This window comes from Eleginops maclovinus, chromosome 18 (genome assembly GCF_036324505.1).
Source record: "Eleginops maclovinus isolate JMC-PN-2008 ecotype Puerto Natales chromosome 18, JC_Emac_rtc_rv5, whole genome shotgun sequence".
Lineage (NCBI taxonomy): Eukaryota > Metazoa > Chordata > Actinopteri > Perciformes > Eleginopidae > Eleginops > Eleginops maclovinus.
This window is the reverse complement of record NC_086366.1, coordinates 17,388,624-17,404,167: the sequence shown is the minus strand read 5'-3', so window position 1 is coordinate 17,404,167 and position 15,544 is coordinate 17,388,624. Positions and strand designations below refer to the sequence as shown.

Below are 15,544 nucleotides of genomic sequence, written 5' to 3'. Positions count from 1 at the left end.
AATTTCTCATCTGCAAGAAAAAGTGTTTTTCCCAAAGAGTCAAACTATTCATTGAAGGCAAGGATAACACTGGATTTGCATTACTTAACAGGTCTCAAATCACTAAAAACTGTCCTGAGAAAGCAGTCAATGACAGACACACACACACACACACACACACACACACACACACACACACACACACACACACACACACACACACACACACACACACGCACGCACACACACACACACACACACACACACACACACACACACACACACACACACACACACACACACACACACACACACACACACACACACACACACACACATACACTAACTTGGCATCAGTCCTAGAGAAGGATTGACTCTTAACTTTCATGTACGAAACCATGCATCCAAAACTGTAAAATATATGAATAGCCTGTTGATGATACCTTTAATTCCTGGCGTAGAGTAATTGCTATTCCAGAGTCATGTACCATACATCATTAGTGTATATATTGTAGGTCACACTGCCAAGTCAGGGCAATAAAAAAAGTCATTTCTATACCCCCATTCAAATTGCCTATAACTTGGACTGTAAAATAATCATTAGAATTTATTAACCAGTTAAAACATAAAGACTGACTTATTAGTATGCCGTATGAGTATCACTTTCATACTGGAAAATTGAGGCTATATTTTATGTGTTTTTCAAAGGGTTGTGAATGTGTTACTGAAAGAGTGAGTGGAAGAATGAGCAAGAGAGAGAAAGATTTGATCATGTTCCTTTCATAGTTTAACTTCACACACTGCTATTATGTTTTCAACAGCTATTTAAGATTGTAGACATGATAGTGTCAGTGACAAACTGCAATCAATAGATAAGTTCCCATGGATGAACTGCAGTTAAAATAAATTGTTAACAAATGTAAACATCAACTAATTTTACAATTATTTTCGAAAAAACTATTTAAAGTCATGAACAGTGATTGTTGCAGCCGGAGGGAACATCAGGACAAACAGATCAGTCATTCTGATCAGTTTGTGAATGAATGGATGCACACGGGATTTAGTTTCTTGACAGTTTCACTGCAGTTGTGTGTATTATACCTCTTACCAAACATGGTTACGTTGGTTACAAAACCCACAGTAAATACGTACGTCAGTCCACATGGTTGGAATATGACTCACCTCTGAACGCTTGATAGGTTTATTGTGGTTAAATAAAAGTACAAATGTCAGTGAAGAAATACAGTATGTTCCAATTGGCGTACTGATGGATTTGCTTGGAGGGCATCAGCAGCAAACTACAACAAAAACAAAACAAAATGAATAGAGACCCGGACAAAATAGCCCTGATGCACTTAAAGGGTGCTAAATATGGCATGGTCATTTGACTGAACTTATGGATAAACACCCCCTGAGTCCAGTTTCAACTCATTTCTCACAGACATCTCTTTCCACACCTTAAATTGTACACATACTATAAGGCCTACTTAAACTTTGTTTCAAAACACTAATCAAATAAGTTCAGAGCTGTTGAGGAGCCTGCACTTGCTCTGACATCCCAGTGGAGCTGAGACAAGCATACTTGAAGGGCCCCAGATGTCCATCTCTGATACAGAAACAAGTTGTATACTCACAGAGAGATGGATTGAAGGAATAGTGAAAGAGATAGAGAGTGAAAGATTGTTTTTTTTCTTAGGTGAGAAGAAAATAATGTCTTTCAAGGATTTAAAGTGCTGTAACGAAGGGGAAGTGCTTCTGAATGCTTATTATGTATCAGTCTGGCGTCCGCAGCTCATGGTCATGACTCATAAGCAGCTTGGCAGCATCCACAATACCACAGCCGTCAGACTGGTGACCTTCTATGACTTGTTCTCACAACAATAACTGCTTTTCACACTGCCCTAATACCATTAGATGTCTTTACATGTGTGGGCGATGTGTTCGTAGACTGTAAGTGAAAACTGTTGATAAATAACATTTTATACTTGTTTTCTGATGCTTTCCCTATATCTGAGGAAATGTATCATCCCTTTTCACTATCCCCATTACAAAGAGGTCTGGAGTATAGGAAAAGTGCTATATATGAGCAACTGGTGGCTTATGACTATAGCAGTTGAATTTAGAGAGCATTGGAGCAAAAAAATGAGGACCTAACTTCAAGGCTTTGGCACATTAATGAAAAACTACAATGATGCTTCCCTTCCCTGTTCTTCGATTGGCATAATCCGACACATGGGCTCTAAACACAAATTCACCAACACACACTGACAATTTCAAAAGGTAAAGGAAAGTGCCCTCAAACTGAATCCACATTTACTTTTGTATATACTTTTTAAAATCCATCAATATGTTGATGTGAACAATTCTTAGGCCAAACGATCAGAAACCAAGCCTGTATCCCTTTTCTCTCCCAGTAACATGTGTTTACTGTTCTATGGGCAAAGTCTGCATTTCCAGGCAGATGGAACATTTATATTGAGCTTTTTTACTTGAATTAGATCTATTCCAAAGTAGTGGGAAAAACATTTCTTATCAGAAAATGTGACCAATATTACCAATCATGTTTATGCATACACTATTTATCTTTCCTTGGTTAGGTTTGAGTTACAGTATGTTTTCTTTTCTGGAACAAAGATGTAAAGACTTGATAGCTGCTTATTATTCCCAGTTCATATATGCCCTCAGTGCCTGATAAAGTCCTTTAGGCAGTTTGTGCCATTAAAGAGAACCAAGGGGAATTCTGCAAGTTTTTAATTAGAGATCCAGAGAGAGGAAAATATCCACCAATGATGTATAACCTTCAGAGTCTTTGATATGATGACACCTTGCTCTCAGTTCACACTACGCACACCTTTTCATCTCTTTCTTCTCTCAAGCTGTGTTATGGTCTAAACAAATGAGTGGTTTGGCAGTGTCTGCTGAATAGCTCAAAATGAGAAGCAAATATTTCCTTACACTGTAGCTTTTTCGTCATCTCATCTTAAAAGCATAACAGATAATACAGGTGCTAAAAACATGTCCATAGTATAATAAATATTTCTGGTCACGTTTGGTAAGTCAGATGATCACTAAAGTATTTAGGATGCATCCTCTAGGGAACATGCATGACTGTGCAAAATGTCATGTCAATCAAATTGTCGTTAAAATTTTAAGACTGGACAAAGTGGAGGACTGTCAACAACTCAACACATACAGCTTTCTTTTCAGGTTCATAGGTGCATATAGGATAGCATTAAACTAGTGTTTCCAATAATACAATAATTGCTGGTTGGTGTTGAGTATCATGCAGAGAAGGCAGTATTACTTATTGCTTCAAGGTTATAATCCTGTTCATTTTTCTGTGATTGCCCATGTCACAGTTCAGTTGCCATCTGATCTAAAGTCAAGCAAATTAAACAGCAGGCGCTATCTCCCTTTCCCAGCATCTTTCTCTGCACTCGCTCGCTTGCAAACACGCACGCACGCACGCACGCATGCACACACACACACACACACACACACACACACACACACACACACACACACACACACACACACACACACACACACATACACGCATTGCTGCTTGTGAGGAACATGTGTATGCTAATTTAGTGGAGAGCACACAGTCCAATGACAGAGTGCAGATAAACCAACTCATGCTCTCAATATGTCTAGTTCTGATTAGAGGACATGGAAATGAGGCGCTCAGTAGATGTGTGGTGAGAACATTGCAGGCATGCAGCCAGTTTCTCAGCAGTCCTGAAGAGAAAGCTAACAATCTCAGTAGACAGCCAGATCAATACTGGCAGCTTGGGTAGCAGCGGCTGTGCCAGGATCCCAGTGCTCTTTGCTATAAATCCACAAATGTTTGAAGATTTTGATGCGACAATAAGGGCACCATAAAGATGGTCCAATTCTGAAGGCTAACATGACAAGCCCCACTCTTCTTTTGTTGTTTTATTCTAAGCTATGGTAGTTTACAGCTGGGAACAAGGATAGAATGTCAGAAAGCCTGTGGCACAGCTTTGATTTTGTTCTGTGTGCAACTGGAAAGGGATACTTCAACCCTTCTCAAACGTGTCAAACAGTCATGCATATTTGTGATATCATTTTAGTCTAGAAAACCCAGGGATCAGTGTTTCAAAAAAGCACCAAGTCACTTGAAAGGAATGTAAGAAAAGTTGTTGGTAAGCCAGCTGAGATTAGACCCTTTAAAGGTCTCGTCTGTTTGCTAAGAGATTGCCTTTGGCATTGGCAGGACACTTGTATTGTGCTCAAAGAAAGACAAATGATGTGTTAAGAAAAAAAGAGAGGCATTGGGTTGTCGAGTGAAATAAGGAATTTACTAAACGAAATGTAGTCCGTATCACCTAAGGCAAGTTGTGCATTCAGGAATCAAGATTTACAACGTGAGAACTCACTTTGTGCTTTTTCTGACAAGTTAAGCCATTCATTTTCCTAATGGAATTTAGAGAAACTCTTGTAAAATAGTCCAATGTACTTTTTTGAAAATGTCCAGGGGAATTTAGGGAAAGATATCAATCCCATAGCCCTGCTGACAATATGACCTCAAACACACCTTTAAACAACATCCTTCCAACAGCCACCTCATTAAATGATGCTTGCTTCCACCTGATTTTCTGCCCGAGGGTATTGAAGTGACAACATAATTATAGGTTATAAAACAATTCATGGTATTTTATTACGCATTTGCTCTAACCATATAAGTGCAAAATCCTGTCAGAGAGATTTACACAATTAATTGTCAAGAATATAGCATATATCTTTCAACAAAGACATTTATTAAACGTCTGCTTTATATACCGCTTCCTTTTGATAATCATCAATGTAACATAAATTACTGCTGCTGACAGCATAACATGTTGGCACAGACTTTCTGCACACAGCATATAGACTGCAGAATGAGTCATTTTCTAATCTAAGATATATGGAAATGGATGTATTCAAGCTGTGACATCCAAGCCATAATTCATATAGAAATGACTCATAACATGGAATCAGTTCACAGGTGTGTTTATTATCTTTGCTAAACCTAAATAACATGTTCACTACTGTCAAAATAAACAGTGTAACTGCATCTGTTATTCTCCTGTCCGGGTCATCTTAATGGGAAAATTGAACATTTCCTACGATGTTTCCCATTTATTCAGTTACAAAAAAATTGCAATTCTCACAGAATAATGTATTCCAATATTACTCATTTTCCAAGAACTACTAGTGTCAAATAAACTCTTCAATTTGCTTGTCAGGCATAATGACTTTTGTTGCTCACTACGAAGCAAAGGTGTCACATGACACATGGGAATGCTGAGGCACCCGAGGGCCAGAGGCTGTGAGAAGCAAATCGTAATTCCTGAAAAGGCAATAAATGCAACAAAAGACAAAGTGCAACCCTCCACACCCCCTGTCAAGCCCCCCAAGCCCCCCCCATTCTCCCCATTCTGTCACCCCTTCACCACACAAATTCACACAAATTTATCATGGCAGGTGACTCTCTGGACTGCAGCTATAGGTTATGGACTGATGTGCTAAAGTTCAGTGTATTGCATTACCATCTGTTTGTGTTAAACTTAGACACATTAAAATATTAAAAGCATTTTTATTTAAGAGAAACTAGATATTCTGTCCTTGAAAGTTGAGAATGTAGTTAGTTGCACACAATACAATGTGTAAAGCAACAGTTCATGCTTTATGGCAGTAAATCCACAGCTTCATAACTCATACAAGACACCCACAACATTGTTGTTACATTCATTTGTTCAAGAGAGGGAAACCAATGCCATGGAGTCAGACATCTGGTGGTAATACGTCCAATAGTGCCTTCATGTGGTGTAGGGCTATGTCTGTGCTGTTTCTCTTTTATCCTGCACTGTGGTGTATTCTCCATGCTGAGCAGGTCAGTTTCCAGCATTTTAGACAAGAGAGCAAAATGAATTGGTTACATTAGTCAAAACTCAAGATGAAACAAATGCATTGGCCAAATGATCAAAATAAATGCCACTTTAGATTATCAGTAGTCTTTTTTGGTACAAAATAGGCTGTTCAGTATAATAACGCCAACCTTGTCTCAATCCAAATATCCAATTAGCAAATTAATGAGAGGGGTTCATTTGAGGTTTTATGGTGTGAGGCTCCACTGCCAGTCTTCATTAGTGCTGATCAGTGCCGCTGCCATGACTGGCCTCTCACATCGTCAGAAGGTGTGGGTGATTCCTGATTGTTCCTCCTATTCACAGTGTACCCACATTCAAAGTCAGCTATATATATATATATATATATACACACAATACCATCTCATTTAAAAGTTATTTCAGGTAACTTTAAAAAGAAAAAAAGTTAAATCAAAGTCAAAACGTCTGCATGGTCTTGTTAAAGATACTGTAGGTCATCTTGAAGTTCACATTTCTGAGACTGCCACATATGTTGAGAATGAAGCTTAATTTAGTGGTAAGAGTGAAATCTATACCCAACCTTGGACCCAGCATCCCCTTCAGTAGTGCCAGTTGACGTGGACTTCAAACCAAAAGAAAAATCTCCTTTCTGTCTATGTTGTGGAAACAGATGGTTCAAATAACTCCAGACAGATGCAAAACACAAGCTCGCAGTTAACTAGTGCTTTGTGAGGAATGTATTTCCATCGTGGCTGTGCTGAAGCTGGTAGACAGAGCTGGGGATTGTTGTGAGGAAATGATGTGTGCAAATGCCTTGTCAGCGGTGAAGGGATGCTGATGCAAAGACCTTCTGAGTCCATTCCCACCGTGGAAGACACAACCACTGACGCAGCTGGATTATGCTTACACTGATGCCGATCTGCCACTATGGCAGCCATGTGGACAGGCAGAATTGGAATAGCTATTGCACTGATTTTCCAAACCAGTCTGTGGGATAAAATATGTTTTTGTTTATTCAGTGTTGTTTGAAACTGTTCTGGGAATTGTAATGAAAGTTTCAGTTGCTACTCTTGCTAGGTCTTGTCTTCATAGATGGATATTGTATGAAATTGCCATCTGTCATCACATCCAATTGTTCCAAGCGCAACAGTCACACAGCAGGAATCTCTTGCCTCCTATTTAACCAGCAGCATCAGTGGCACTTCTGCTTAGGTTATCTATAAAAAACTTACACTTGTGCAACTCTAAATCATGACTACTCTGGTCAATGACGTGACCAAATGTCACGCATTAAAACATGGTGCCTTGAGCTCAAAGATGTGCTGCTCTCTGGAGGTGTGAGGCCTCTCCTGTAATTACCACTTCATCTGTGAAGTCTAAGGAAAGCAGAGGCCCCAGCAGATTTCTGTATGGGATGGTAAACAGCTTGCCCTGTCTTATTCTGTGGTTGGATCTCAGACATTGCTGCTGTCAGCCAGACAGACTGACTGCCGATATGCATGCGTTTATGTCTGAGTGCCCTACAGTGTGCATTTCAGAAGATAGGCTGTCTCATCAGCAAAAATGATAATGAAAGAGCTGCTGTAAATTGAACTCATTCTGTCAAACATGAATATGTGGATTTAATATCCAGAAGTTTACCAAGTCTCATGTATTTATTTTAAACAATGGCAAGAAGAATACAGCTAAATAATCCTGAACCTTTTTTTTACCAACATTTTCACTGTCTGGAAACCCTGTTTTTCACCTTCTCAAGTGAGAGAGCCCTGACCAATCAGTATGATTTATTAATGCAGCCATAAACCTAATCTTTCGTCCACTTCCTAAATGGAAACAGTGCCAGGAGAAGATGCTACATTATTAACATTGGATTGTGTTTGATTTTCTATTGCTTTATTATAAACAGATCGGAGACATTCGCCATTGACAACACTCCAGCATTTAAATAAAATCTGTAAGAATTCAAGTCCTAAAGTGCGAGTCTATTTATTGCACATTGCTTTATTTTAATTAAAACATTTATCATTAGAGTTCAGCTTGATGGAGGCTTGAACAAATGATAGCTTTAAACATTTTCATTTGCACAAAAACGTCCTTGTGATGGCGGAGGTTCAAATCCTTTAACTAAATAGTTGATGGCAGTACAATTATATTAACACCCAACCCATTAGTGAATCAGCATTCAGTCTAGAGACATACACAAATAAAAAGCATATTTTTTTATATCCTCTCCACTATCCATATATTTTTAATTGATTATGAATGTGACTCTCAAAATGTTATGCAAATATAGATGTATATGTGACACATTAAAGGAGACCGAAATGCCCAGAATGGCATTAGGTCTAGTGAATGAATGGCCTTAAAGTAACAGGCATCATGACAAAAACACATACAAATGAGAAGTGCTTTTTTTTTCTCTTTACATTCTATTCTATGTCTCAGATCCAGATGTGGAAACCAGGCAAAAGACATTGGCTGTAAAACGTTTAAGTGAAAGTGGCGTGAAAAAAGAATACTAAAACATCAAAGAGTGGGAAGTGTGGTGCCATTAGATTTTAAACCTCTGAAGACCTGGATGACCCTTGATCCCTAATATCCTCAGATTCCATGATCCGTGCACTTTCACTCTGGCCCACGCATGTCACAGCCCCATATTTATGGACCATGTCTTATCACAGTGTCCACCTGTTCTTTTACTTCTCTCTGCTAAAAAGTTTCAATTCCTCGCATAAATCATCGCTTTTGAGGTTTCTTTACATTTTGGGGAATGCAACAAATTACCAAAGACTGTCACATACCCAGTTGTAACCACCAAACATAATGCACTGACGCTGTGAAACTGAAGAACACAAATACTTCTTGTAGGTTATTTATCTGCATGTGTACTTAAAGAATACATGGAGTACTTGTTTGCACCTGGGCAAGTCAAATATTCATATATAGATCCAAAGGACTCAAAGCAGCAAGGAATGACCAAAAACAAAAAGGAAATAAAGACAACATCTCGGCTCTGGTGCTCAATAACACCTCTCATAGTCAGTTACAGAGCAAGTATAAATACAAAACAAACATGAGTTTTGAAACGAGTTAAGATCAGATAAAAATAAAGTAAATGTCAGATTTAAAGAGTAAGTGATGGTTAAAGAGAGATTTGGATCCATCCTAAATAACGCCTCAAACAGGCACGTGCAATATCCGTCTCACATGCCTGTGAAGGTCTGCTGGGTCGGCCTATGTTTCTGATGACAGTGTGTGTGTGGTTACTGTCTGGCCTCTGACCTAACCACGTGATTCAGTCTACAGCTCATTAGCACTCATTCACTCACTCTCACTCTCCAACAGGCTGTATGTCACTATTGCCATCTATTGGATACATGAGTTCATATCCCTGCATGTGCAACTCCCTTGGAACATACATGTAATGCTGGTTTTAGCTTAACCTTATATTTATAATGGTAGTGTGGGTAAAGTTATAAACAATAGTTGTACACGCAAAGTATTCATCTTCATCGGTCCTTCTGTTTCTTTCAGCAATAAGCAGAATACTATGCAATTTAAATTATATCCACAGAAAAGCTGTTTACTCTATCTACAACAAAATGTGTGTATGTATTTTGATCAAATTCTGAGAGGCAGCCATTCACATTTATGTGTTTTTTGTTAGCATCTTGTGCTGAGTAAATCAGCTATAAATCCTATAATCTTCATCATCCATCATAAGGATGAGTCCATGTCACAGAGGAGAATCAAAACCTCAGCAAACAGCACAAGGCTGGTGGGCCACTCTGTCAACTTGCAAGTACAAGTTGCACCGAAGCTCATCTTTATGCATGCATAATGGTAAATACACTGTATTAATTATAAGCATTGATGTCGTTTCAAAAGAAGGTCAGTACCACAACTAACCCACCGCTGAGTCTTTAGAGCAGCAAACATTTTACAAGAACTCAGAAGGAAAATATGTGAAAAAATGGAGAAAAGTTACAGGCATTAAGGAAAGGATTGCAAGGAGGGACATATCTGAGCCTTGTGGACTTGAAGCGACAACTTGTCACTAAAAATAGAAAATCTGATATTTTATTTATTATATACTCACACTCGCACATGCACGAACACACACGGTAACGCATACACAAAACTCTATCTACTAGTCCTACTGAGAGTTCACGTACTGGACGGTGTGTGTGTGTGTGTGTGTGTGTGTGTGTGTGTGTGTGTGTGTGTGTGTGTGTGTGTGTGTGTGTGTGTGTGTGTGTGTGTGTGTGTGTGTGTGTGTGTGTGTGTGTGTGTGTGTTGACTGAGAGATAGAGATTGTGCCTACGTGAATTTTAAAAGTGCACACCTTGCTCTGTCAGAGTGAAGAGCTCTGCCTTGCAAAGTCTTAGAAGAGATTTATTCTCAGGTAGCGAATAATAGCTGGTGACATTATATCAGCAGGCTGCCCTCATGCATATCACTGTATTATCTGTGGGCTGCCAAATGGAACTTGTGTGTGCAAACTGCAGCATGCCACATTTAGTATATAGCAGAGAAGTGTGATAAACTGCACATTTTTTACATTTGGGTGGTTATTACAGATCATGTTTCTATATGTTGTAAAGGTGAGATTATATTTAAAAAAAAACACTGATGCAATGCATAAATGAATAGCAAAAATAAGATACATTTTATTATATTTGTATGTCTCAGACTCCATCTAGTGTTGTGTTTTGACTTAAACACTGGCAGCATCTTTCAAAATAATGATGTTCCTACTCAAACTGTTTGCATACAGTAGGGTTAAAGTTCATAGACATATCTTGTACCAAGGCTTTTCTGCACTGTACTATTTGTACAGCTGAAACAGCTGCCTGCAGCATCTAGAAACAACATGATGAGAGTCGGGAAAGCAAACCAATACACTGAGGCTGTGGGCCATAAAACCAACCTACTCTATATACAGTATGCACACATTCATTTGATCCATTACTGATATTAAAATATTGATTATAGATAATGATATACCTTATACCATTGACAAGGTGTGCCAGGCCATTGTTGGATTCAATGTTTGAAATGCATTCTAGAATTCAGAGCTTTCAGCTAATGAAATACTGCACACCTATGTTTCCTGTATATCATAACTGAGGGAAAGTGCATGTTAATGTTTGTGAGTTTGGGTCTCTGTTCCAGGTCCACAGGGAGTTGTTGGTTCAGGTAAATGATGGCACATACTTAGAGCTCCTAAACACACCATGAATGTATTAGTCCAGCTGTAAAAATGCACATGTTATCAATAAAGTTGATTGACAGGGAGAATGTAAACCAGCTTTTGTGTAAAGTACTATGCATGACCAGAGACTGATGCAAGAGAGAAAAAGGTTGGGGTTAGGGTCTAGAACAACTCTGAAATATGCTCAAGCCATATGCAGTAAATATATGAATCAATGGCAACAAATCAAGCGCACTATCTTGTAATCTGCAGCCAGTTTCCTAATGGTGGATTGGCAAAACACTCAAAACATATCAAGCACAGAGCAAATTTAACATTTTCAAATGTGAAAAACATGTATTAAAAAAAAAAAAATTCAATTAAAGATAAAGATTTGTTGTAGCACCAAAGAGTGCACCATCAACAATGTTACCTCCTGTGTCACTGTTGCCTGAACTCATTTTTCAACTCAAACTGTCAGCTGATTACAAAATATGGCATTTGAGACCACTTTACAGATTAGAAATTGTATCTTCAAGTGGCTAAATATAACCCTAAACTCACGACTTCTAGTGTCATTGGCATCCAACCCTGTAAAAGATATCGCTTTTCATGCCACCCTATGACCGCTGTGTCTCCTTGGGAAGGCAAGCAACCTGCTCTAGCTTGACTTAGTGCCTCTTCCATCCCATTCCAGTCATTTAATCTTGGAACAGTATCAAGATAGCGATCTCCCTTTAACCTCCTCTGAGGGGACGGACACAAAGGGACAAACTCCCCACTTCATCACTCAGCGTAAAGCAGTGGTGGCATGCCAAACAATCCCATTAGCCTATAGCCAAAAGCCCGGGGACAGCGGCTATGTCCTGAATGAACCGCAGCCCTCTGCTCATTTGAACATCCTCTCTTCACCCAACATCCATGCACTCATGTGTCAGCATATATAATGAACTTACTCAGAGCTGCACTCAGCTTTTACTCTGAGGAAATAGGCATTCCCATCACTCTCAGTAGCTTTTTACAACTCAACACTGATCAATTAATGACTACGAATGAGACCCTATGAGATATTCATGCAGTAATATTATAGTGATGCTGGGAGAAAGAGGAGTGAAGGAAGAACATAATAAACTGTGAATTACTAAAGACTCACAGCAAAGGCAAAGGCAGAGGCCCTATTAAACTCACGTACATATTGATACATCTTAAAGCTTGCAAAGCAAGCCAAGGTCGCTGGTCTCATACAGTATAGAGAATTTATTTCACTCTCATGCACAGGTGCCTGTCACAGAGAAATGAGCTGAGACTCAAACAGCAACCAGCGTAATTAAAAATGGCACACAATGTTTAGTTCCTCCCGGATTTCACTTCAAGAGTCGAGGGAATGAAAAGAAAAATCAGAGAAAGGAAAGGAAGAAAACAGGTTTGACCCTGTCAGTGGAAAAAATGCAAAGCGAAAGAAGTAAAGGAAGTGGAGAAGAAGGAAAGCGAATAAAGTGTAGCAGACGGAGGAGGAGTTACTCACGGCTCCTGTCACCTTTCCACCTCCAGCTTCCCTTGTACTTCCCTGAGCTGTCCCCTGGTACACACAGTCCACTCAGCACCTCCGCCAGCACCACCAGTAGCAGCAGGGGCGTCCGTCCGCCGGCCATGCCTGCATCCAAAGCGTCCACTGGGGCTACGGCAAAGAGTCGAAGGCCATGGGGAGTGCTATCCCACACTTGATCATATCTCACACAGCTGTATGGAGAGATCCAAAACAACAGCAAAACTTCCTCCTGCTGTTTGGCTTCCCTTGGAGCGTTAGCCTGAGGCCACAACACTGAAGCCCCAGAGGGGTCACACACTCCTTTTCTTTCAGGGGGATTAGAACGATCCCTCTGAAGGAAATAGTGTCACAGAACAGCACTAGTAGAGAGGCAAAGTAAGCCTGGAGTTGTAGAGCCTCTCTCTGAAATATTGATCTGCTCGTTTTCCTTCCTCTGCTCTCTTCCTGTTTTCCAGTGCCTCTTGAAATTAGGGATGTCTTTATCGCAGTCCTGCTCAAAGCCCCAACCTGAGCCAAGAAGTAACAGCTCCCATGAACAGAGATGGCACAGAAAGAAGCAAACAGTTTTCCCTCTTGCAGAGCAGAATTTGTTCAGGTCAGTGTGGACCAGTGACAACACTGATCCAGAAGCAGCCAACTCCTGTCACTCGCAGGCAGTGACTGAGCGTGTCCAGGAGTGTGTGTGAATGCATGTGCGTCCTCCCCCTCTCTCTTCATCCACCTACCTACTCGTCTCAGATCTCACGAGGCAGTGTTGATATCAAAAAAAGGAATAAATCACAGAGATAGTTCACTACAGAGCAGCCTTGACTTTGACAACAGAGTGTCTGAGAGAGAGGGGGAGAGAGAGAGTTCATTTAGCAAAGGTGGGAGGGAGGGAGATACGGAGGAGAGAGAATGAGTGAAACAAGCGTGGGGGGTGTGAGTGCCAATTTCTCAAGTGCAATGCCTCTTGCGCTTTTGCACGCCCATGATGCTTGTTCATGAATGTATTTTCATCATGAATACCCACACTGACAGACTCAACCGATGTAACATGTCTGTGTGTGTGTTTGTGTGTGGGAGGATGTTAGAGTGGGGGGTTGCTGCTTAAGCAGATTTACTGTAATCTAAGGCTTTCGCTGATTTAAAAAAAAAAAAACAACAACAAAAAGAAACTGTTGTACCTGCATGCCCTACCCACCGACCTGCCAGACATGCATCTGTTTAGACAAGTACTGCAGACCAGTTTGACTGGCTGTGTGTGGCAGTAGATCGCTGAAATGTATACCTGCGACACCACTTTGAAAAGATGCATGGATGGTATCAGCTTTACAAAACAAAACAGTTACACTTTGATCTATGGGACAGCTACAATAAAGAACTGGTAGCTAAAAACGGCAACACTTTCATGAAAGACACAAGACAGCATGAAATCTAAATTTTGAGTAAAACCTGATGAATATCTGCCCTTACTGTTCATTGTTTGTACTATTTTCTTTGCCTGTATTGGATCTGTGTGCATTATTTTACATCTGCCTTCTTTAAAGATAGCATGCTAATAAGTTCAACTTAAAGTAAGAAGTCAATTTCAGTACACTAAGTATGAAAATGTTTATGCAATGACAACCTTGAAAGAAATTGCATTCCATTAATGAATGAGACCTTTTAAATATATTTTGTCAGGTAAACTAAAATCACTTAAATTAGCAAAAACCAAACAGATACTTGTATTATTTGGGAAACTTTTCCTTTATCTTTAGGGAGTACTAAAGTGCTGGCTGTAATAAAAGTGTTACTAAAAATGATCCTTAATTATTCCACAAATAACACTACTTTTTTAATTTTATTAAAAGTGTATTAAATCACATACACAGCATGCACACACACCACACACACACACCACACACCACACACACACACACACACTCGCACACCATAGAGACTATTTTGGTAAAAGAAAGAGCTCAGCAAGTCTAGGTTTAGTGTTACGATGCCCGTTTCCTCCCGCTGCCGGGCTGTCATGAGGCAGGTGAGTGCAGGTTAACGTGGGAAACTGGAGGTGGCTGCAACACTCCCCCCTCTGCCCTCCCTCATGTCTCTTTCACATGACCTTCATAACCGTTGTGTGAAATGCCATTACCAAGTGTAAACTGCCCCTATACAAATACAATCCAAATGAATGGGAATTTACAAGGACAGTTTGAGGAGGAGGGAAGCATATATATGAAAACTGACTTTTTTGAATAATGCTTTGAGTCACAAGCTTTTATAAATAAATATTTTGTTGAATGCTGTGGACATTGCCCTACAAAAGTGTCCCTGTTTGATGGTCATGTTATCCTGATGTAGTGGCCCTTAAGGACCATGCCCCTGGAGCTGTAATTAATCATGTTACATTAGCCACTGATGAAAGTCTGATTAAAACAGCTCTCTAATGATTAGGCCTCTGGAATAATTACCACTGCATGGCCACTGGATGGCCACTTCAACCCCTAAGGACGCCAATGAACAATTCTACCTGTAAAATGTCACAGCTTATGCCAACTGCTTAGAGACTTGGACAATGCAAAGTGCATGCTGGGAAAATAAATTGGCAAGTTACAACAGAGGCAGCATTTAGCGACTGTTGAAAGGTAGCCTAATGTGTATGTTCTTAAGGTGAAGTGTATCTTTGTTCAGATGCAGCCTGAGAACAAGATTAGCCTCTTGTTTTCTCAAAGCCAAAGGGTGTACCACATGTGGATAAAATGCTTAGCTAAAACACACAAATAACTTTCTTTGTACGGTTACAGAGAATGGATACATTGATACTGTAAAAGATTACTACGTAAACTCTCAGCACAGGTATTAGAGATTTAAGTCTGCTCCTTTTGTTTTTTTGCGCTCACTGAGACCGAAGAGAAGCAAGCAACAACATGTGATGCTGATGTCACTAACAAACTGTCG

At 39.8% G+C, this 15,544-nt stretch overlaps 1 protein-coding gene across 1 annotated transcript in view; it reads right to left on the bottom strand.

Annotated features, from left to right (window-relative positions):
* robo1 (roundabout, axon guidance receptor, homolog 1 (Drosophila)) overlaps positions 1-13,304 on the bottom strand; it is a 153,777-nt gene extending 140,473 nt beyond the window's left edge. Inside the window, exon 1 of the mRNA XM_063907414.1 lies at positions 12,593-13,304. Coding sequence (XP_063763484.1) covers positions 12,593-12,719 — 127 coding nt within the window. The 5' untranslated portion in view covers positions 12,720-13,304. The remainder of the gene's footprint in view (positions 1-12,592) is intronic.
* Positions 13,305-15,544: the final 2,240 nt, after the last annotated feature.